The sequence below is a fragment of the Trichechus manatus genome, unplaced genomic scaffold, assembly GCF_000243295.1.
Source record: "Trichechus manatus latirostris isolate Lorelei unplaced genomic scaffold, TriManLat1.0 scaffold00125, whole genome shotgun sequence".
NCBI classification, from domain to species: Eukaryota; Metazoa; Chordata; class Mammalia; order Sirenia; family Trichechidae; genus Trichechus; species Trichechus manatus.
Window position 1 is genome coordinate 3,944,337 of NW_004444061.1, and position 23,582 is coordinate 3,967,918.

Genomic DNA, 23,582 nt, shown 5'->3' on the forward strand with positions numbered 1-23,582 from the left:
TTAAAGATATACCTACTGACTTAAGCTACAATTGTTGAGGACGACACAGGACCGAGCAGTGTTTTGCTCTTTTGTACATCGGGTCGCTATGAGTCGGAACCAACTCGACGGCACCTAACAACAACAATTGACTTAAGTTTATTTATTTACTTGAAAGTTATGATACTCCTTTTTTTATGATGTATATAAAATATAAATTCACATCCCTACTGATAATATATTACTAGTGCAAACCATGTTTAACGTTTGACACTTCTTGGTGTATAATTGCTCAATTTTTCTCCATATATAGACTCCACAACTTGTTTTCAATAAATAATTCCACTTTAATGGCAAAGTAATAATTTAGACAGATACAGGGTGCACATTTGCAAAAAAATATATGCAAGCTGGTTTGCAAGCTAGAGGAACAATAAACCAATAGAAAATACATCATCCAGGTAAGTCCATTGACACCAAGTACTTATTGTTGGGGCTTTACAAAGACTACAAAACTCTTCAGATGATTTATTTCACTGTTTCTGTCTATTTACATGATATGTTACATCAAAAATGTACAAAATATAAAATGTTTACAGACAAATGTTTCACAAACTAGTTTAAGTTGTAAACTAGGTGGACCTACTGGGATGTATTGCAGGAGGTTCTGTTTATGCTCATGTTTGGATTGTGTTTTTCAAAATGGCAGAGAGAGATTAGCAATTTTTTAGATCACATATTATACAAGGGCAACTAGTCACTCATCCAGCTACATATATCGATGTTTCACAACAGATTTGATCCATGTTTGAGGCTTCAAAGTCAGGGTGACAATTCTATGTGCATAAATTCAGTTTGGATTTCCCTAGGGCAATAGCACCGTATAAGAACCTCTAGACTCAGTGACACTCTGAAAACTGCACAGCCATCTTGTGGTGGTGGTGTTCTATAGTAACTGACCCATAATGGTCACAGAGAGTAGCACCAATTACGCGTCCTAAAGGTAGCACATTTTCACATGCATAGAACGAGTCTACACCATGGCCTAGCCCTTGGGTTTTATAAGTTTAAAACCTGTCCTCTGTGTGTGGTGGTAACTTCTCCAATGACTCTGATCAGTTTTCATGCACTCTCTTTAAAGCCGCCATGACAGATGCACTATCAGACAGTTTTACTTTTCCAAAAATGTATTGGCTTCATGTACAGTTTCGAAGCATGCTCACTCTAGCACTGATAGCTCCTGCATAGTCATAACAACTGTAAATACGGGACAAACACACCAGATAATAACAGCTTTGAGGGTTTGCATTCTGTATTTGCAACGTACAGGAAATCTCAGCAAGTGAAATACCTCATTAACACCAACAGGATAAAATACATTATTTGTGTGTGTCTTTTGATTTGTGCAAGTTTTAAAAAGTATTATTTACAATACCCACCCAGTAGACTGTGCAAATCTAACCTTCTTTTACAGTATAAACGCTTTGTCTTCCACAGTGACTTCACTGCTTCAGTGTTCTTTAATGCTGAATTTCTCATGTACAACAACAGCAATCAAAACAACATGCATCAAAACTATTTAAAAAAAAAAAAAAAAAAGAATAGGGAAGGAAAGCCGAATAGCTGTGCTCAGGCTGCATCTGGTACTTCCAGTTCGGCTGGATAAGGATTTAAAATCCCCCGCCTTCTGAAACTCTCTCATCTAGAACTGGATGGAATTTAGCCACATGTCTCAGCTTTGAAGTGACGGTCAAAGTGGGTTTCTGAGTTATTGGAATATTTTGGAGGATAGGCAAAGCAATCTATTCACAAGGTAAAAATGCTGATCTTTCTCCTATCCATTTCTTCAAAAACAAACAAACAAAAAGATATACAGAGATGAGGCTACTGTGTTAACTGATGTCGCTTGTTTGTAAATGAAAAGACAGTGGAAATTATCAATGGTTTAGGATTTATAACAACTGTTAAATTGTTGTAGAAATCTGGTTTAAGGCAGTGAGACAGCACCATAGGAAATGTTCCTTCTTTCACTGAAAAGGCTCAAACAAAGAAAGCCCTAAAAAAGCCTTTTGTCAGTGTTGACTAATAATTGGTATAAAACTCTTGGTAAGGGTGTGGGCAGGTGGTTTAAAAAGACCACCGTGGTAAAAACAACCTTATAAAACCTGTGACTCATACACAAAAAAGTTGGTGGAGCACATCAAGTGAACATGGCAGTTAAGAATTAAATTGGCACTTATCCAGCTTGTCACAGTAGTGTATTCTGGTAGTTGCACAATTCCATTTGTGCTTATGGAGGACGGGCCTCTTGCATTCATTGTGGAATGGGGGGAGCGTACAACACAAACACTACTGGAACCCTGTGACCAGCACCATGTGGCACAAAGGAGGTTGAGTGGATCAGAAAAATGGACCCTGCATGGGGAGTACAGCCCCCCAGAGGAAACAAAAGGTAGGGACCGAAAAAAAAAAAAAAAAAAAAAAAAAGGCCTGCATTGTAAACTTTTAAAGAGGAAAAAATAAATTCCAGTTTGGCTATCCCATGTGCAATCTATTCAGTTGCCCTGTCATTAGAACCCTTTCCAGTCGAGTAGTGGGGTCTTATATCACTCTGTGGATATAAAAATGGCTAGAAATAAAACCAAGGTAAGCTTCCATTTCAATTTAGCATCTTGGCAGTTCAGACTTAGTTCTCCTGCCTCCTTGTAGATCGTGACTCTGAGTCAGGGGCCTTGACAGGGTGCTTTCATACTGGCAGTGGTTTAGTGAAAATACCTTACTTTTTAAACAGTTTCTTTTTTTTTAAAAAAAAAAAAAAAAAGCATAGTCTTTTCCCCTAACTTTTTTCACCCTCTAGAGGGTAGATTCAAGAGATGAATCCAAAATGTCTTCATGGTGGCTGGCGCTATCACTGTCGCAGCTTTGTGTGCCCGAGTAATTGGCTGCTTCTTGGAGTTTCATTAGCATATTCATCTGAAGAAAGAAAAAGAGACATCGATGTAGGCAGTGATGCATTGAGTAAAGCTCATCTCATAAAAAAAAACAAGGCCCTGAGCCACACGGAGGAACATCTCATCCCATCCAAGTGAAAACGGCAAAACAACTTTAGATTCTCACTCATTGCCCCTGGCTCCTACACAGTTTCTCCCAGACATGACTAACACACCAAACCATAAGGACAAAATAGGGCCTCTAGATAACTCTTTTATTTGGGGTTGTGAATGAATACTGCTCCAGCAGGGAGACTGGAAAGGAAACTGTATCACAGCTGGACATCTGGGCTAGCTGCTGGAGAGTATGCCAAGCTTCCCAGCTTTTTGGCTGCTAGAAGCAGAAAGCATTGAATGGCAACTGAAAGTCGTGAATGTTCATACACACACAGATGCGCGCACAGGCGCGCACACGCACAGTCCCTTGAGAGACGGAGGGGATGGAATGGAATGAAGCCAGCTGCTGCACACAAGCATACCATCTGCTGTTTAGGAGTTGACCTCGAGAGGAGGTGACTGAATAAAGCAGACCGTGAGTGTCTGAAGAGGGAGAAGGGAAGAATCACTGTCAAGTTTTTGTTGTTGAATTTCTGGCTAAAATATGATTGATATATCACTGAAAACAAAAACCACCTTCTGGAACAATAGCAGCTGTCCAAGTTTCCCAGCCTTCTAGGAGAATGGTAATATTTGTTCTAGTAAAAGGGACGTGTGCGGGAAAGCACCTGGGGAGAAAGGCAGCAAGTATTTCTATGTATTATTAAATAAAATACAGTCACATTGCTTAGATTTTGATGAATCTTCAGCTTCACTGTCAGAGAGGGAAGTTAAAAAAAAACCCAAAAGATTGTTTAAAAACAATTGTGGATAAATTGCCCAACAATTTTAGAAAGCACAGAAAAATCAGCTTGTATCTTCATGAGGGTAGTGGAGCTGTTTCTTTATCAAGTGTTTCTATAAATTGTAATAATCTGTATCATTTAATACATACTAATTTTATTATTTCATAAAGAAACCCAAGTTGTCTTTTCTTTTCCAACTTAGAGAAATAAAGATTCTGTTAGGATTGCTTGCTTGTATGTAAAGGTATGCATGTTGTGTGCTTGTGTGGGTAAAATGTGTGTTTAATAAATGCTTGTGAAATGAATGGTAAACTGTCAAGCACTAGCTTCAGCAAGAATGGTTTTCTGACAAAGAGGCTATAGTGATAGCCTATTTTAAAGTTATTTTAATGTTATTCAGGACAATATTTTTCAATATAAGTTTTGGTCAAATACTTGGAATTTATTAAATTGTCTACATATGGATACAGAAGTGGTTGGTAATAAACTCTGAAACGCAGTAAGCCAAATATCTCCATGGACACCCAGTCTCTTTCTGTCTCCTCTCTCACTCTCTGTAACACACACACGTTTGCATGCACACACATACACAAACATTCTGCAGTGCATTTATATTCCCTCCCTCCTTTCTTTTGGCTATCCCTCCCTCTCTCTTAATGGCTAGCCGTGTATTCCAGCACGTGGGTGAAAATGATTTTGAAACACAAAGCTATAATTTTTAAAACACTCCTGATTTTCTAAGAGTAGAAATGGTAAATGAGGTCTGTTTAAGGATTTAGAATTCCATCTTAGTCACAAATATGTTAAATCACTTGATTGTCGAATTTTGTAAGTTTTGTGGTGTAAAAATGTTGTTGTTGTTAGGGGCCATCAGGTCAGTTCCAACTTACAGCGATCCTATATACAACAGAACGAAACACTGCCCAGTCCTGCGTCATCCTCACAATCTTTGCTGTTTGAGCCCATGTTGTGGCCACTGTGTCAATCTATCTCCTTGAGGGTTTTTCTCCTTTTCACTGACCCTCTACTTTACTATGTCCTTCTCCAGGGACTGGTCACTCCTGCTAACATGTCCCAAGTACCTGACATGAAGTCTTGCCATCTACTCTTTTAAGTAGCATTCTGGCTGTACTTCTTCCAAGACAAATTTGTTCATTTTTCTGGCAGTCCATGGTAAATTCAATATTCTTCACCGACACCATAATTCAAAGGTAACAATTCTTCTTCGGTCTTCCTTATTCATTTTAAAGCTTTTGCATGCATATGAGGCGGCTGAAAATACCAAGGCTTGGGTCAGGCGGCCGTTGCAATCGAGTGGATTTCGACTCATAGCGACCCTATACAGCAGACCTGGTGGTGCAGTGATTGAGAGCTACAGCTGCTAACTGAAAGATCTGAAGTTCCAATTCACCAGCTGCTCCTTGGAAACCCTATGGTGCAGTTCTACTCTGTCTTACAGGGTTGCTATGAGTTGGATTGACTCGACAGCAACGGGTTTGTTTTTTGTTTGTTTTGGGGATGGGTGAGTTGCACCTTAGTCCTCAAAGTGACATCTTTGATTTTAACATTTTAAAGAGATCTTTTGCAGCAGATTTGCCCAAAGAAATACATCTTTTGATTTTCTGACTGCTGCTTCCATGGGTGTAGATTGTGGATCCAAGTAAAATGAAATCCTCAACAACTTCAGTATTTTTTCTGTTTATTATGATATTGCTTACTGGTCCAGTTGTGAGGATTTTTGTTCTCTTCATGCTGAAGTGTAATCCATACTGAACGAAGGTTGTAGTCTTTGATCTTCATCAGCAAGTGCTTCAAGTCTTCTTCACTTTTAGCAAGCAAGGTTGTGTCATCTGCATAACGCAGGCTGTTCATGTGTCTTCCTCCAATCCTGATGCCACATTCTTCATATAGTCCAGCTTCTCGGATTATTTGCTCAGCATACAGACTGAATAAGTATGGTGAAATTCTTATTTTCTTTAAAATAGTGCCATATTATAGATATGTTCCATTACAATAAGTTCCAAATCTTAGATTCTTAATAAAAACAAAAACAAAAAACAAAAAAACAAACCCATTGCCGTTGAGTCCATTCTGACTCAAAGAGATCCTACAGGACAGAGTAGAACAGCCCCATAGGGTTTCCAAGGAGCTGGTGGATTCGAACTGCCAACCTTTTGGTTAGCAGCCAAGCTCTTAACCACTGTGCCACCAGATTCTTAATAAATACATATAATTGAATACTTTGCCTTCTCATAGTATTGCTTTGTGCCTTTAAGTAAAATGAGAAGACAAGTAAAAAGAGTCAATGTAATAGATAATACTCCTTTACGAAAGCATTTCCCTCCTCCCTTCTCTCCTGCTTCATCCTTACACCCACACTGATAAATATAATCTCTATCATCAATTTAGTCAGCTCTTTATCATTTCTGGTATTTACAAGTCTATTAGTCTCCCAGACTCCATCCCCTCTCTTCCAATTTGTCCAAATTGATCTTTATAAACTGCAAATTTAACTAGATAAACCCCCTTCTCAAAAACATCTGGTGACTCCCATTATTTGTGTGATAAAGTTTTAACGTCCCACAAGGATAAACAAGGCTTGACATGATCTAGCAATTGTAGACTTCTGTAGCTTCAACTCCTCCATCACTTGTGTTCCAACATATATATATTCTCCCTAAACTAATCATTTGATTATAGTCTTCCATAATGTTTCACTTGCTGTTTCCTTAAATTTGGATGTTCTCCATCCAATCACAGGATGAACTACTATTCATCCTTCAAGACCCAGTTGAAGAATCACCTACTCTTTAAGGTTTTGTCTTAATCATTTCCTCAACTGACTCACAAATTTACCTAGCATGTACCACTATCATTATTTTACTGTAGTTTATGTAGGTACATGTCTCTCTCTGCTACTTTACTGTGAGATCAGAAATGTTATCCTATCTACCTCCTGATTGCCAGGTCTTAGCCCTAAGTACATATTTAATAATGTTTGTTGAATTAATTAATCTACACATCATACTTTTTAAATAATGTGAGATGTGCTAAAAGCTTGCAACCCTGTTCAGATTACAAAACAGATTTCTAACATTAAATACGGAATTTTTTCCCTAAGATTTCTACTTTAGACTACAAATATATTTTTTGCCTTATGTCAGTGATTATAGAAGTACCGAGAGATAAAAGCAGATAAAGAATATTTATTTTTCAATCAGAATATGCCTAATTCAAAGAGTTTTTGATGATAAATCGTTTACCATTTAACATGTCAGATATCATTACCCCTTGTTTCTGCGATGTTCAGTGGAGTAGCAGATTAGGAATCAGGAATTTTTCTATCCGATTCAGATAGACTCTAGATTTCTTTTCCATACTGAATGACAAGGGTATTTAGAGCCAGGGAAAAGGTGCTTAGTAGGTTTAGCTGACCAGGAATGTGGCAATTGGGAATGCTGGGGGCATCACTGAAAGATCCCATACTCTACAGAGTTACAAAAATAACTAACCTTACAAACAACCGTCCTCACCTTAAGAAGACTAGTATATCAACAGTTTGCAGGGGTAGGACTGGGATTTATGAAAAATTGAGATGAAATAATCCATAATTCTGTGCTAAGGCTTATATCTACTCTATTAATTTTCAACCATTCTAATAGCAATCATTCAGTGTATGCTCACAATTATGCTGGATTCAGACCTCCACTGTTGATTTCTAACTATGTGCCAACTGTTAAAAAATTTAAGTCCAGGCCCTTGAGGAGTATACAGTCTAGATCAGATGTCCTAAACAGGGAATCTCTGGACTCCAAGGAAGTCTCTGTATATACTTCAGTGACTTCATGGAAACCCTTGTAATAGTATGCACAATTTTCTGGTGTGTACATTTTGCTGGGGAAAGAATCTTGAAAATTTATCAGATTTTTCACATGTAACACCTACAATGTTAATAATGATCAGATTAGATGATGATGATGTGTCTATGTAGAAGCTGATGGCATAGAGTGTACCATAAAGCATCAAATCATTTTATATTCCTGAGTATAGTCATAGGTTGTGACTTTTAATCATTCCTCCCCCTCCCAGTTTTCTTTCTTTTTTTGGTTTTAAGTAACAGAATGACCTTTATTTCATTATGTTTTCTTCCTGTATTGGTTGTACAAGTCCAACGATCTCTTTAGTCATAAAATGGTAAGCTAATCAATGCATTGCATCTGACGTCAATCTATAGAAAGTAATCCAAACATAAAGTAAATACATAAAAAATAAAGTTTCTTTTTCCCAATAATACCATATATTTAATATTTTCAGATTATTCAAAACTAATAAAACGTACACTATTGCAAATGGAGCAAGGCAGGGTATATCCCTTTGATTTCCAAATCAATTTCTCCTTCACTACTGGAAGAAACCAAAGACTACTTCTACATTTAGTTGGACTAGTTAATACATGTACCATATTCTTTAGTTCTCAAAGTGTTCATTAGATTACTCTGTTCATTCTTTAAGAACAAAACTTGATTTTCTTTTAAATACTTAATGAATTGAGTCATGTTGTTTTATGAATTTATTTATTGTTTTCTACAATTCCCTGAATAATAAGAAGAATTTTCCTATTACTGTCACAGAATTCAATGTGGCTTCAGACTGTTGCTTGACTACTTTTAAGCATGTAAGTTTGGTCTTTTGTTTAAACTTTTCACACAATAAAATTAGGCAAAGGTAAAAGATTTAAAACTGAGTACCAGTATCAGAACAGTCCCAAATATCACCTTGGGAAAGCAATGTCTTTGATACAAATGACAGAATACTAATGACCACACACTATACTCAAGATTATACAGGAAAAATAAACATCAGCTTCTTACCAGGGGATCCCCCTCTGTTTCAGTTTGTGGAATGTGCTTTGAGGTTGTGGCTTCCTTAGTGGATGTGCAGCCCTCATACCCAACATCTTCTGGTCGCAACTGAAGCAATGCTGGGCCCTCCTGAGGCAGTGATGCTGTGCTCCATGGGTACGTGTCAAGCACCCACTTTGAGGGATCTTCCCACGGTGCACGCTTCCCATACATCTAAAAGTTGACCGCATATTTAGCACATATAGAATGCATTTCTATTCAGTAAAAACGCCACTACTAATTGAGTGATGCCTTTGCACGTTGAGTTTTCATCAGAATTTCAACGGAGTTAAGAGTCCCTGAACAATTTCCCAGGCATCCCTGGATCGTGCAAACAGTTAAGCACTTGGCTGCTAACCAAAAGGTTGGCAGTTTGGTTCCACCTAGAGGCACCTTGGAAAAAGGCCTGGTGAACTACTTCCAAAAAATCAACCATTAAAAACCCCGCAGAACATAGTTCTACTCTGACACACATGGGGTGGCCATGAGTCAGAATCAACTTGATGGCAACTGATTTTTTTGGTAAATAATTTTTGAGATTTTAAACATATCTATGTAGCTCACTTTAACCTCAACCTGCTACCTATTACCCATTGCCGTCGAGTCGATTCTGACTCATAGCAACCCTAAAGGACAGAGTAGAACTGCCCAATAGAGTTTCCAAGGGGCTGCTGGTGGATTTGAACTGCTGACCTTTTGGTTAGCAGCTGCAGCTTTTAACCGCTATGCCACCAGGGTTTCCTTAACCTTGAAGGCTAGTCAAAATAAAGATGAACATTTGGGATAGATGATCAGTATTTGAGTGGGTGGAGGGGTTTATTTTAAATAACATAGAAGTGAGTGCCCATATTTATCTTTATTAATAATTTTACAAACCAAGAGAAACTTGAGGTTGAGGAATAAAAGCTTCAGTTATAGAGGACTGAAAAAAGTCATGCTAGACAATAAGTAGGGACCCTGGTGACACAGTGGTTAAGCACTCAGCTGCAAACTGAAAAGTCAGCAGTTTGAACCCATGAGCCACTCCATAGGAGACGATATGGCAGTCTACTTCTGTGAAGATTACAGCCTTGAAAACCCTCTGGGGCAGTTCTACTCTGTCCTATAGGGTCACTATGAGTTAGAATCAACTTGCTGACAATGGGTAGATAATAGGTAGCGTCCACTACTAAAGCATGCTTTTGAAAGATGATGAATAAAAGAGACTTCTCTTCTCTCTGTCTGATTAACTCTATTTAAACTTCTTTGAGAATGCTTTCTCTGATAGCCATTTTTATTCAGATTAACTTCCTGTTTTTTTTAAAAAACTATTTCATATATCTATATAATCCTGATTGTTTCCTGTAAAAACTCTTTTTAGATGTTTATATATAAGGCTACTAGTAAAAGAGGAGAAAATGGAAAATTGACACATAAACTTTGCAAGGATCCATATGGAGGCAAGAAGCCCAATAAAAAGAGATGATGTAGTTTCATTATAGTTCCTGGCAGTAGAGTAGAGAGGAGATGAATCCAAGAGATACTGAAAACTTTTTAAGGTAGAAGTCAAGCTCACTGAGGGCAAAGTGGTTACTGAGATTCTACAGAAAAGCATAAGGCCACAGAGGGCATAGAAAGAAAAGTTAAAATTAAAAGAGGAGGAAAATATGTGGTTTGTTGTGGTTTGGTGAGGCAAAAGCAAAATAGTGACACTGATGCCGTGAAAGGGTCTATGACCAGCGTTGGAATACGTGAGGCTGTGAAAACCTTGCCTAAAAAAAGGAGTCTGGGTCCTGATCCTGGTATCTGTATATTTTCTCAGGAGATGCATAAGATGATCACATGGGTAGCAATCATTAGTTGTTTTTTTAAAATAGTTCTCTTGTTTTAGAGTGGAAACTTTCAGTTGAACATCTGTTTTATAGAGGATGCAAAAAATCAAAATTTAATTTGCCATACAACTTAATCTAATTGAAGGAAAATTCTTGAAAAGCTTAACTATGTTTAAAAAAAGAATATGATTGCCTAGAATCAAGTGATGCCAGATTTTTAGAGTCATCAAGAACAACAAAATGGGAGGCAACCAATAAAAACCTAAATATGTTCAATCCTGTATCTCAGGGTAAATATATACTATAGAAAAAGAATTAAAGGAAGAGAAATCTAAATATTCAGAATGAGATGCATTGATTGCCGACATTTCAAGAAAGAATCACCAGCATAAAAATCAAAATCCATTGCATTATCAGTGTTTTTCCAACTAGAACATGTAGCAGAGAGCATTCCCTGTATGGTTCTTCACCAAAGCATCAGCCTGCATCTAAAAGGGGATCTTTCTATTCTCCTCAACTCAGATTTTCACTTTGGCTGCCGGGCTTAATTTCTCCACCTCTTCTTCCAAGATTCTTTGTTACCAGTGGATCCAATGGGATGGTTCAAGGCACGAGTGCTTCCTTTTCCTCCTACTCCTCCAAAAAGCATGTAAGGACCAATCCAAGAATACCTTTTGCCAATGGACTTTTCTGGCCTAGCAAAGAGAACTGTCCATACACTAAAAGGCTTTCCTTTCTTTCCTCCCCCATGTGCTAGATTTTCCCCACAATGCGTACATCATACTTGACACAGCTTTCACATTAACCTACTACTAAACCTCCAGAACCACAGCAAGAAACGTGGGACATTTTTATGCCTCTTCAAAAGTAATTTTGATGTATCTCTCATTTTAGTTTAGGAAACTGGTATTATAATTAAGTGATTATACTTTTGCCCAAATGGAAGCTTTATAGATTATAATTCTCAGGATACTGTTTTACAAATAATGATTTAAATATGAAGAAAAAAGAACTCGTGCTTTTTTAACGAGAACTGAGAAAGCTAGGCATTCTTTGTATTATATTTATGGATTTTTTAAAAAGCTTCTTTCTATACATTAGCAAACAAATATGAATTCAGAAGAATTTCATACATAACAACTTTGATGACAGTTTAACACTGAGACCGTATCTAGAGAAAAAAATATTTCATTTGAATATTAATTTTAAACTTAGGTTTTCTAGAATATTAACATTTTCTAGAAGTGACAGGAAGAAAACCAGATGATCATTTTTTTTACATACAGTAAAATAAAAAATTAAAATTGCATTGCAGAAGACAAAAATGTAGAAAACATAGACTATATCTTAGTTCTAATAGCAGTTATTACCAGAACTAGAGGTGCTTAAGCAAAAACTGACTAAACCTTGGCTGAGTTATTGAAATGGGGATTTGAATTCTTCCACAATAACCTGGGTGATTATCCAATACAAATCTTAAAGACTCAACTTTAGTTTTATAATTCCATAATTTATTAAAATTTTGACTTCAGTGTAAGGAAATAGCAAGATTTATGAAAAAGGTAAAATATATCTTGTTGAAAAAATAAGTTTGTCTCATTAATGATGTATTTTGATTATTTTAGTTAAGACTAAACAGAAGGGCCTGTTGGAGGGCCTTGTAATGTAAGACAGATGAGAGGAACAGCAGAGATGATGTTAAACTACCATGTCATAGATAAAACGGCTAAATGTTTTAGAACTTAGAGTACTCACTCAAAAATAGTAAAGGATCTTGCAAGCGATGTTTAAAAACTTTAAACAATAAAGAGTACTAAAAACAGGGAACTTACAAGTAAAAACTACTAGTTGTAAAATATTCGATTAGTGTATAAAGGGCTAAATCAAAAAAAAAAAAAAAAAAAAACCCAAACCCATTGCCATCAAGTTGATTCTGACTCTTATTAATTACATAGCTCTACATCTTACAAGACAGTCATGATTTACATGGTCCTTGGCCCTTTAATGCTATGAGATAAATCATGCAAATCATGGCTGTCTCCTAACAGGTAGAACTAGGTAATTAATTGACTACCTAATAAAGCAGTCCGTAAATATCCATGGCAATAAACTTGGCCTTAGATTGAAATAACGTTGCTTTCTGTTTTTCCTATATATCTGTATTCAGAATAGGCAAAGGTACTGTATACTAGCTGCTCTTACATTCGCACTATATTTATATAATTCATGCCTTTAGTTTTTTTGCAGACATACTCAGGGAAATGAAATTTTTTGCTCTGTAAAAATAGTTTTATTTTTTCCATTTTTTAAGGTTGTAAAGACCCTTGAAGACTATACCTGAAGACCTTCTCTCACTGCCTCCAGAATATAAGGTACCAAAGAATAGTTCCAGAGATCCATGAACCACACTCTAGAACCTTCTACATCCATGGGACAAGGAAGGAAGAGTCGGGGGCCTGAGAAGAAATAAATAACAAAACATTTTTGAGAGGCATTATATTTAACAATCTAAACACATATTCAGGCACTATTTGGGGGGACTTAATATAATTCTTGCATGACTTTTAGAAAACGATAATCTTAAATAGCTTGATTATTATTATCATATATTTTACTAAAGACCAATATCCCAGCCCCTTCTTTCTTTTTACAAGAAAATCTTAATCTAAAGCACAACGTATTAGAGTTAGGAGAAATCTTAAATGTCATAATGCAGTCAAACCTGCTCCATTTTACAAATGAGGAAACTGTGCTGAAACGAATTGTCGAATATAAAATATGTTATTACTTGCAGAATTGGGACTCAGCCTAGGTCTTCTGATCCCAAATTTAGAATTTTTCCTTCTAATCTACACGATGTCTTTACTGAGTAAATCTGTATGATCCATAATGATGTGAAAGGGTCTTAAACAAGCAATTTAAGAAGGAATACAAAAATAAACATCTTTGTGTCAATTAAAGAAATATAATTCAAACAATTTGCTATTCCTGAAAAAAAGATTGCTATTGTTGTTAGGTGCCATTGAGTCAATTTTTGACTCATAGCATCCCAATGTGACAGAGTAGAACTGCCCCATAGGGTTTTCTAGGCTGTGATATTTATGGGAACAGATTGCCAGGGTCTTTTTTCCCATGGAGCCATTGGGTGGGTTCGAATAGTCAGTCTTTTGGATAGCAGCCTAGTGCTTAACAGTTGCGCCACAGGACTCCTTAACAAAATATTAAGTAAAATCTTCTCTCACAACTATATTTGATATGAGCCATGAGCTAAAAATTGCTAGACAGATACTGTTTATTTCAAATGATCATCTGATTTTTGGATATTTATCTATATTAAACTTATTTGATATCAGTAATCTAAGTAATATGAGATTTTTGTAAGCTACGAACATTTGATAAAATGAATCTAATTCTAATTACAGAAACAAAGCCTAGAAGAAAGCAAACTTTCAGAAGGGAAAAAAGTAAACTTAAATGTTTAGAAGCTCGACAAATATTGGCTTTGCTTGTTATTTTCCACCATCCAATCTGGCCGTCTTTACCAAGTACCCTTTGTTCCTGGAGAATGGCATATTGTAATTCTGGAACTCACCAATGGTAACGTCAGAAGAACTATGTGTTTCCAAAAAACTGTTGAGATGATGCCACGTCTTAGGAATCCAGTCTATAATTTTGACTAGGTCATTATTGCGTATGTTCCTTTCAATTTCTACCTCTATCAATTTCCTTCGAAGATATCTGCCTAGAAAGCCTTTCACGGGTTCTGTGTGATTTGCACATAGTACCCACCTAGAAAAAAAAAAATCAGATGTTTTATATAAATTAAATTTTAAGTCCATAGTGATTCCCTGTCCAATATAAAGTAGCTATTTTCCTATTTCAATTGATGGCACATTCTTACGATGAAAGGGATTGAGAAGTTTATTAGCATTAGAGCTTTAACTGAAAGAACTCTTCTTTTCTGAGCTAAAGAGAAGCTCATGTGCGTCAGAGGTGAGTGGGAGGATGCACGCTGAGCACTCTTCTGTAGAAGAATCACAAATCCTGAAATAGGAACTCTCTTCACATTCCTCACACTTAGAAGAAAAGTGCTCTACTTTAGCTTGTGACAGAGTGAGCAGGAAAAACCCTTTTATTTTATTTTAAAGGAACACTTCTGATTACAAGGAGGGGATAGATCACAAAATGTCTGCTTGAGAAAGAGTGTCTGAAGAATTTTTTTATTTGCACACCACAGGTCACCACTGTCAAAATCTGCCAACTTACAAACAGAAAAAAAAAAAACCAACCAATCAAAATAAACAGAAAGTGACACTTAAAAAAAAAAAAACACCCCAACACACACACACACACACACACACAGACACACAATTCATCTTTACCTGAAATTGTGATGCAGCTCTAGATTTGGTGATGAAGAAACTCCCTGATTCATTGTTCCAATTATATAGGGACTAGAAGGAAAAAAAAAAAAAAGGAAAGGAAATTTAGATATATTAAGAATAAAAGATTAATCTATTAAAACTATCTGAGAAAATAATTTATATAAATATGAATTATTCCATTTTGATATTGGGTATTAAAACAATAACTTTGTAATTTGAGGTTGGAAAATGACAAATATCATTGAGCTTGAAATTAAGATTTGGGGTTCTAATATCAGCTCTGGCATCCTAGACAAGTCATTTCTCCTCTCTGGGGACAAGTTTACCCACCTAAAATGAAGAACTTAGAATAATCACGACAGTCTCATCCCACTCTAATATCTTATAACTTATGATTCTAATCAACTTCATTAATTTTTCTAGCTTAATACTTTATAGTTATTTTTAAAGGTTCTAACTAACATTAGAGAATTTGTATTCTTGCTTCAACCCTTATTTTATGCTGATTTGTTTTTAAAGGTTGGTATCTATAGCAGAGATTACTTGATTAGGATACTCGGCAGTATTATAAATAATATCATTTATGTTGATGTTCTTATATATCCTTTCTTTAGGGGACATACTACAATCAATTGCTAATAAGTTTTCAGATTATTATATCCTACTTTAACCTTTTCTTTCATAGTAAATGCATATAAATCAGGCCCATTAATGGAGGGAGTTATATATGAATTTATTAAATTTATCCTTATAGGAAGGCTGAATTTCAACTTTGATATGGATTGAAAATGTAACCAGAGCTTGAGAGGCTCCTTCTAGTTCTTCATCTCCCTGATTCAAACTATTCCTTGATGTTTGCATCCTCCAGACTTTCAGCATATCTGTAGAAGCTAACATCATTAAAGAAATAATGTTGCCAGCCTCCATAAAAGTGCCTGGGACACAGTTGTTGAATAAGTAGATAAATGCTCTAAGGAATCTATAAGGATTCCTTGGTGCTATGCTATAATATTAATGAGGGTTTCTCAAATTAATGGCATCCATTATAGGTCTAAAAAGCAAATATGATCACGATTTTTCATATTTCATCATCCAAAAATTTGATAAGCATACCATTTGTTATATTTACAGTTGAGAAAACCATTGAAGATATCACTCAAAGAGCCCACATGATGAAGATTATCAAGAATTATTACAACTGGGAGCTCCACACCATTATTATCAGCACTGCACTGTTCGGCCAGGTTAGCTAGATATTGTTGCACTTCCTTTAAAAAAATAAAGAAAATAAGCACATCAATGATATAGTTATACCAGATGGCAAGCAATTCATATTTTAGGAAGAACACTCTTTGTTTTCCATTAGTAACTTTCATTAAAAACACATAGACCATTCCATTGATATAAAACCTTAGCCTACCAAATAAAGAACATATAATGCTGACAGGATAATTTTTTTTAAGGAAAGCAAGAATAGAAGGGAGAAGTAAGGGGAGAAGAACCAGTACAGGACACCTACAGTAAATATAAAACTGTGAAGACAAAGGCATATTTCTCAGTTGTTTTCCTCTGAAGAGAGAAATAAAAAGAGTTCTAGGCATGAATTCTTATGAAGAACCACAAATACTGAGACCTCATTTTTAATTTTGGTATTTCAATGATAAAACTGAATTTTAGAAAGTTTTATAATTTCAAAGATACATTAAATCCAAAGTGGCACCCCTAAATTTCCACTGATACTTTGAATATTTAATTTCCAATTTGTGCAGATGGGGTACATTTTAAAATGTATCCCCAGGACTCAGATAAAAGTGTGGTTTTTTACTTATAATCTGCATGAAATTGCTGTGTATTTAAACAAAGACAACTTTCTCAAAAATTTTTCACTAGATCACTTGATATTAGCATTTAGCAGTTCTTGAGCTTCTCGGTTCTATTACAGGTATTATCCCTGCAAAGTAGCTTTTAATCTAAATATGATAACCAGTTTGCTGATTGGCAGCTCTCACAGATGGGTAGGCCAGGAACATAATTAGGCTTCTTGGAGTTATCCTAATCAGTAAAAGCATTTACATAATATTTGCATATTTACAATGACATTTTCAATTTATAAATCTTGCCGAGGGTTAAAAATAATTCCATGATCCCAATTTTTGGCAGCCAGGTAAATATGTGAATCATTCATCCTAGATGCCACCTCCCTCTGTCTGTAATATTAGTTTTAGAACTAAAAGCAGAAGAGGATAAAACAACCATGCCCAGGGTTTCGAGGCATTTTATTACTATATTCATTTAAGTTCAAATATAAAATTAAAGACTAATATCTGTTTGTTTTATATTGAGCCAGCCACACAGAATAACTGTTGTCGAAATCACAGAATACAAAATAAATAATAAAACTTGTGAATAGTCTATAGAGTTTCATTTACTTAAAAAGATAAAACAGAATTTATATCATTGATCTAGCTATATTAAGTAATCCATTCATTTATAAATATTCACTACCTACTATGTTTATAGGGAGCCCTGGCTGCTCAGTGGTTAAAGCAATTGACTGGTAACCAAAAGCTCAGTGGTTCGAACCTCCAGTGGCTTCAAAGGAGAAAGATGTGGCAATCTGCTTCTGTAGAGATTTACTGCCTTGGAAACCCTATGGGGTCACTGTGAGTCAGAACAGACTAGACAGCAGTGCGTGGGACTATGTTTATAGCCCTAGACCAAGCCCTGGGAGTATACAAAAATATAAACTACTGTTCTTGCTATTATGGAGTTCAAGTTAAGTCTAACATATGTAAAGAGCTGCATCCAGTACTTTTCTGGGCACGGGAGTTAAGATGGTAATCAGACTATCTTCCCCTGTAGGCTCTAAGAGTTTCCACATAAGGGACTGGAATTTAAATACGATAAATAATTTCAATATAATGTCACAAGTGCATTAGGAGCTATGAGAGGTGGGGTGGCAAGTTTAACCTAGCTGGTGGGTGACAAGGAAAGCTTTCTGGAGGAGGTAGCTTTGGAGCTTAGTGAGGGTGGTAGACACATACATAAATAATGAACTAAGAAAATGTAACGTGAAACATTTCACGAAAAAAGTTAAAGGAGGAATGTGACTTAAGCAGGGGAAGGGATCACTTCCAACAGGGGAATCCTGATGGACCTCATAGGGAGGTGGCATTTGGGGTATATCTTAAAGAATAAGTAGAACTAATAGTGACCAGTATGCAGTTATTCATTCTTTCAACACACATTTAGCAAGCATCTACTCTTTGCCAGATATTCTGGCACCAAAAATTCAGAGATAAAGCATAATCCATTCATAAGCAGAGAGGCAGGTCAACAAACCAAATGAATTTAAATACAGTGTGTTAAATGAAATGCACAGATCACTATAGGGTGGCTCAGGTGAGGCAGGCATCTAATGCAGTCTTGAGGTTCAGAGAATAATAGGAGTACAGTTCAGGGATGACCAGTCAAGTCTAAAGAATAAAGAGTGATAGCTGGAAGGTATGAGTGTGTGATATGTTTGGGAGAAATAATAAGCGTCCTGTTGTTGCAGGAGAATACGGTACACGGTGGTGGTGGTGATGGTTGTCTTAGTCATCTAGTGCTGCTATAACAGAAATATCACAAGTGGATGGCTTTAACAAAGAGAAGTTTATTCTCTCACAGTCCAGTAGGCTCCAAGTCCAAATTCAGGGCGTCAGCTCCAGGGGAAGGCTTTCTGTCCTTGGGTCTGGAGGAAGGTCCTTGTCATCTGTCTTCCCTTGGTCTGGGAGCATCTCAGTGAAGGAACCTCAGGTCCAAAGGACACACTCTGCTCCCAGCACTGCCTTCTTGGTGGTATGATGTCCCCCTGTCTCTCTGCTTGCTTCTCTCTTTTACATCTCAAAAGATTTTGGCTTAAGACACTACCTCATCTTGTAGACCTCATCAATATAACTGCCACTAATCCATCTTATTACATCATAGTGATAGAGTTTACAACACATAGGGAAATCACATTAGATGATAAAATGGTAGACAATCATACAATACTGGGAATCATGACCTAGTCAAACTGACAGATATTTTGGGGGGATACAATTTCATCCATGACATTCCACCCATTAGCCCCCAAAATTTCATGTCCTTGCAACATGCAAAACATATCCACCCCATCATATCATAGCAAAAGTCTTAACTTCAAGCCCAAAATAAAAAAAAAAAATTCCTCTTCATCTGTGAAATCTAGAATACAAGTTATGTGCTTCCAAAGTACAATGGCAGAACAGGCACAAGCTAGACATTTTCATTACAAATGAGAGAAACTGGAGGAAAAGAGGGCATAACAGGCACCAAGCAAGTCAGCAGGACACATTACATTAGCCCTCAAGACTTTGCAAATAATCCTCTGTTCTCTGAGACCATATACACAATAGCCCTGCCCTCCAGACTCTAGGTATTGGCCACACTCTCCAGATTCCGAGTGGAGGCCCCTGGGCCCTGGACTTCAGCTCCACCTTCCAGGCCCACGAGGGTGGCAACTCTGCTCCCTCAGCTTTAGGCGCACCATTCTCCTAGTCCGTCTGAGTGGCAACTCCACCCTTAGAAACACCAGAAGCCGAGGCTCCACCCTTTGAAACCCGAGGTCCTGACCATACCTTTTGAGACTGAGGCAGCTGGGATTCTTGTGTTTCTTGTCTCTTCAGCTTCTGCTTCCTGGTTTCTTGGCCTCTCGGCTCCTCGGGCCTCATGTCCACATCTGCCCTGCCTGGGCAAGTGTTCCAAAGCTCAAAAGCTCTGTAGCTCCACTGGTAAGTGCTCAGAGGCACCCTACTCTGCCAAGAAGCCTCCTGCGCACAGGCACTTAGCTCTCTCACTCTGTGGGTAGGCTCCAGCACTGTCTGGCACTGGTCTCCTGGTTCTGCTGCTGCCGGTTCTCTGCCACTGTCGCTTCTCTGACGCTGCAGATTCTCTGCTGCTGCTGGTCCTCTGCCGCTGCCACTCCTCTATCCATTTACAGTTTCAAAACTGCTTCTACATTTTAGGTATCTGTTAGAGCAGCACCCCACTCTTGGTACCAAACTCTGTCTTGGGCATCTAGTGCTGCTGTAACAGAAATACCACAAGTGGATGGCTTTAACAAAGACAAGTTTATTCTCTCACAATCCACCAGGCTACAAGTCCAAATTCAGGGCGTCAGCTCCACAGGAAGGCTTTCTGTCCTTGGCTCTGGAGGAGGGTCCTTGTCATCAGTCTTCCCTTGGTCTGGGAGCATCTCAGTGCAGGAACCTCAGGTCCAAAGGATACGCTCTGCTCCCAGCACTGCCTTCTTGGTGGTATGATGTCCCTGTCTCTCTGCTTGCTTCTCTCTTTTATATCTCAAAAGAGATTGGCTTAAGACACTACCTAATCTTGTAGACCTCATCAATGTAACTGCCACTAATCCATCTTATTATATCATAGTGATAGGATTTACAACACTTAAGGAAATCACATTAGGTGCTAAAATGGTAGACAATCATACAATACTGGGAATCATGACCCAGCCAAGTTGACAGATATTTTTGGGAGACACAATTCAATCCATGACAATGGTGAAAGTGGAAACTGAAAAGACTTGGACTCCATGTGGAGGAATACAGATTTTACTAAGTAAACAAATGCAAACTATTGATTTTTATTTTCAGTAGGAGAGAACAATTTATTTTTCAAGACAAATGGAAATGTGAACAATACAGTTAATTAGAAATGGAAAAAACACTCAAGAAGTTTAAAGCCCAGAAAATTTGGCATGAATATGTATAATTCAGTTGAAAATATTACTTCCAAAACAGTATAGACCAAAGATTTTTATCAGAGCATGTAAAGATTACGTATAGCTGCTGGGAAAGGTTTTCTAGTGGAGGTATTATTTGCCATTAACTCTTTATTCTGAAGATTTTGTAAAATGTTTATGTCTAAAGTTGGGAGAGGAGCATTCCAGATAGAGGGAGAAGATACAGCAAGTAGTATATGGTTTGTGAAATTAAATAGCAGTGAATAAATTGGAAAAGAAAATTTGCATTATTGAATGATTGGTAAGATCATTGGACTTCTCCTGTAGGCAATGAAAAAATATTGAAGGCTCTGGGAACGTGAAGAACATAATTAGAATCACAATTTAACAGCATGGTAAATACATTGGAAAATGAGGAAGAGAAGAAACCAGTCAAGAGAATACTGAGATTACTGAAACCAAGAGAGACTATGGTATTTAATAGGGATAGTAGAAGTGTGGGAAGATTTTTGATCTAATGTAGAAAGCAATGGGACTCTATGTGATCAGATTTTAATTATAAAAAGATACTCAGCTTGCCATGTGGTGAATCAATAGGATCAGGAAAGGAGAGGAGGGAAGTTTAAGAGAGGATGTGGACCAAGCAGTTAGAAAGCTATTGAAGTAGTCCACATGCTAAAGGGTGTTAACTTGCGTGTGAGGGTGGGAATGGTGGAGATGAATGGAAGAGAATGAATTTATGATATTTTTGTCAGAGCTGAAACTGACATTTCTAAACATATATTTTAGTAGGCTGATAGAAACATATCAGTAAGCTAATAGAAACATAGGCCTACTATCGGGAGAATGGGCATGGCTAAGAGTTTCTTTCTGGAGTGGTAGTTGAAGTCATAGGAGTCATCCAGATGAGAATAGAAATAAGAGAGAACAGAATGTTGGGGGATATTTTCATTTAACTAGTAGGTTACAGAAAAGTGATCAGGGAAACTGACAGAGAAGGAGCTTACTAGGGAGAAGGAGGAAAACAAGGAGAGAATGCAAATCATGAAAGAAGATTCTCTGGAAGGGGGAGGTCAACTGTAGCAACTTGCTCTACATAAGTTAAAAGAGAGAAAGACAGAGAGAACAGAAGCAGAGGCATTGAATTTGCTAATTAAGAAACCAGTGAGTGATTTTTGGAAGAAAATGGCCATTAGATCCTAATGTGGTTCTCTCTCATCTTGGAAGAGTAGATCCCTCTGGGAATCTGATGAAAGTTATGGACCAGTTAGATGTACATATAGCCATACACACAGGATTTTGTCATATAACTTAAGAGTTTTTCATAGACCCCTTTGAAATCAATTCATGATCCTTATTCTTATTTGATTGGGGTAAAATCTTAGATTGAAGTATTGATGCAGTGCCACCCAAAGCTTCATGTGCAAGATCTAGTCAGGCAGAATAAAAAGTTGCATCTACTTGATGGAAATTAATAATGAGATTCATCCCATATTTTGAAAAATACACACAGAACACAGCAGTTACATAAAAATGGTTGATCACTGCTTCCTCTGGTTGTGACTCCAGACACACTAAAAAATGAATCTTCCAAGTTCAGTTTTCAGATCTTTTCCCACCTACATTCCAAGAGGCTTCAGCTGGCCATGCATTCTTTACTAAATCCATCTCTAGCCTTCTGGGCCTGCTATATCAAATGTCACAAAGTGTAATTGTTTATGTGTGTGGCTCTCAATCAAAATATTCCAGCTGGCAGTTTGAAGGAGGCTTTGGAGAGTGGGGAGAGGGACAGAATGTAAAATGCAGCGGTACCAAAAACATGAAAAGATTTTTTTTTTCATCTGATGGTTTATTGTTTAGTTTTTTTTTGAATCAGTAAATGCTTTTTGGCTTTCTCCTGTGCTATCTATGGCATAGTAAAAAGCACATCAGAAATTACACGGCTTCATTTGAATATTTTCAGAGAAAATTTATTATTTCATTTCTTATTCACATTTTATTTTAGTAATTCTATACTGTCAGCAGCTATCCCTAACACAACCTCAGGTTGCCATCCCCCTTTCATTTATACCATTCTCCCTTTCTCCCATTCCCTCCACCACAAAAAAAAGTGTGTATTTTCTGACAATTTGGCATGAATTGGCCAAATTCTCTGCAAATGACTCTGTATCCAGCATTACTGACAGCACATTTATATCTTACAAACATAAAAGAAACAATAAACAAATCACCAAATACCATTTACAATAGCCCACCAAAAGATAAAATACTTAGGAATAAATCTAACCAGAGATGTAAAAGATCTTTACAGAGAAAACTACAAGACACTACTGCAAGAAACTAAAAGAGACCTGCATAAGTGAATAAATATACCTTGCTCATGGATAGGTAGACTCAACATAGTGAAAATGTCAATTCTACCCAGAGCAATCTACAGATACAATGCAATCCCAATCCAAATTCCAGCAGCATTTTTTAATGAGATGGAGAAGCAAATCACCAACTTCATATGGAAAGGGAAGAGGTCGCGGATAAATAAAGCACCACTCAAGAAGAAGAACAAAGTGGGAGGCCTTACACTACCTGATTTTAGAACCTATCATACTGCCACGGTAGTCAAAACAGCCTGGTACTGGTACAATAACAGATACATAGACCAATGCAACAGAGTTGAGAATCCAGATATAAGCTCATCCACCTATGAGCAGCTAATATTTGACAAAGGCCCAAAGTCCGTCAACTGGGGAAAAGACAGTCTCTTTAACAAATGGTGCTGGCATAACTGGATATCTATATGCAAAAAACTGAAACAAGACCCATATCTCACACCACGTACAAAAACTAACTCAAAATGGATCAAAGACTTAAATATAAAATCGAAAACAATAAAGATCATGGAAGAAAAAATAGGGACAA

At 37.0% G+C, this 23,582-nt stretch overlaps 1 protein-coding gene across 2 annotated transcripts in view; it reads right to left on the bottom strand.

The window, feature by feature from the left end:
- Positions 1 to 302: 302 nt before the first annotated feature.
- The window catches only part of NAV3 (neuron navigator 3), a 474,286-nt gene continuing 451,006 nt past the window's right edge, over positions 303 to 23,582 (bottom strand). For both annotated transcript variants that reach the window (XM_004384618.2, XM_004384617.2), the window contains 6 exons: positions 16,022 to 16,176; positions 14,906 to 14,977; positions 14,116 to 14,312; positions 12,861 to 12,979; positions 8,683 to 8,886; positions 303 to 2,952 (listed from right to left, as the gene is read on the bottom strand). In XM_004384618.2, coding sequence (XP_004384675.1) covers positions 2,833 to 2,952; positions 8,683 to 8,886; positions 12,861 to 12,979; positions 14,116 to 14,312; positions 14,906 to 14,977; positions 16,022 to 16,176 — 867 coding nt within the window. In that variant the 3' untranslated portion in view covers positions 303 to 2,832. The remainder of the gene's footprint in view (positions 2,953 to 8,682; positions 8,887 to 12,860; positions 12,980 to 14,115; positions 14,313 to 14,905; positions 14,978 to 16,021; positions 16,177 to 23,582) is intronic.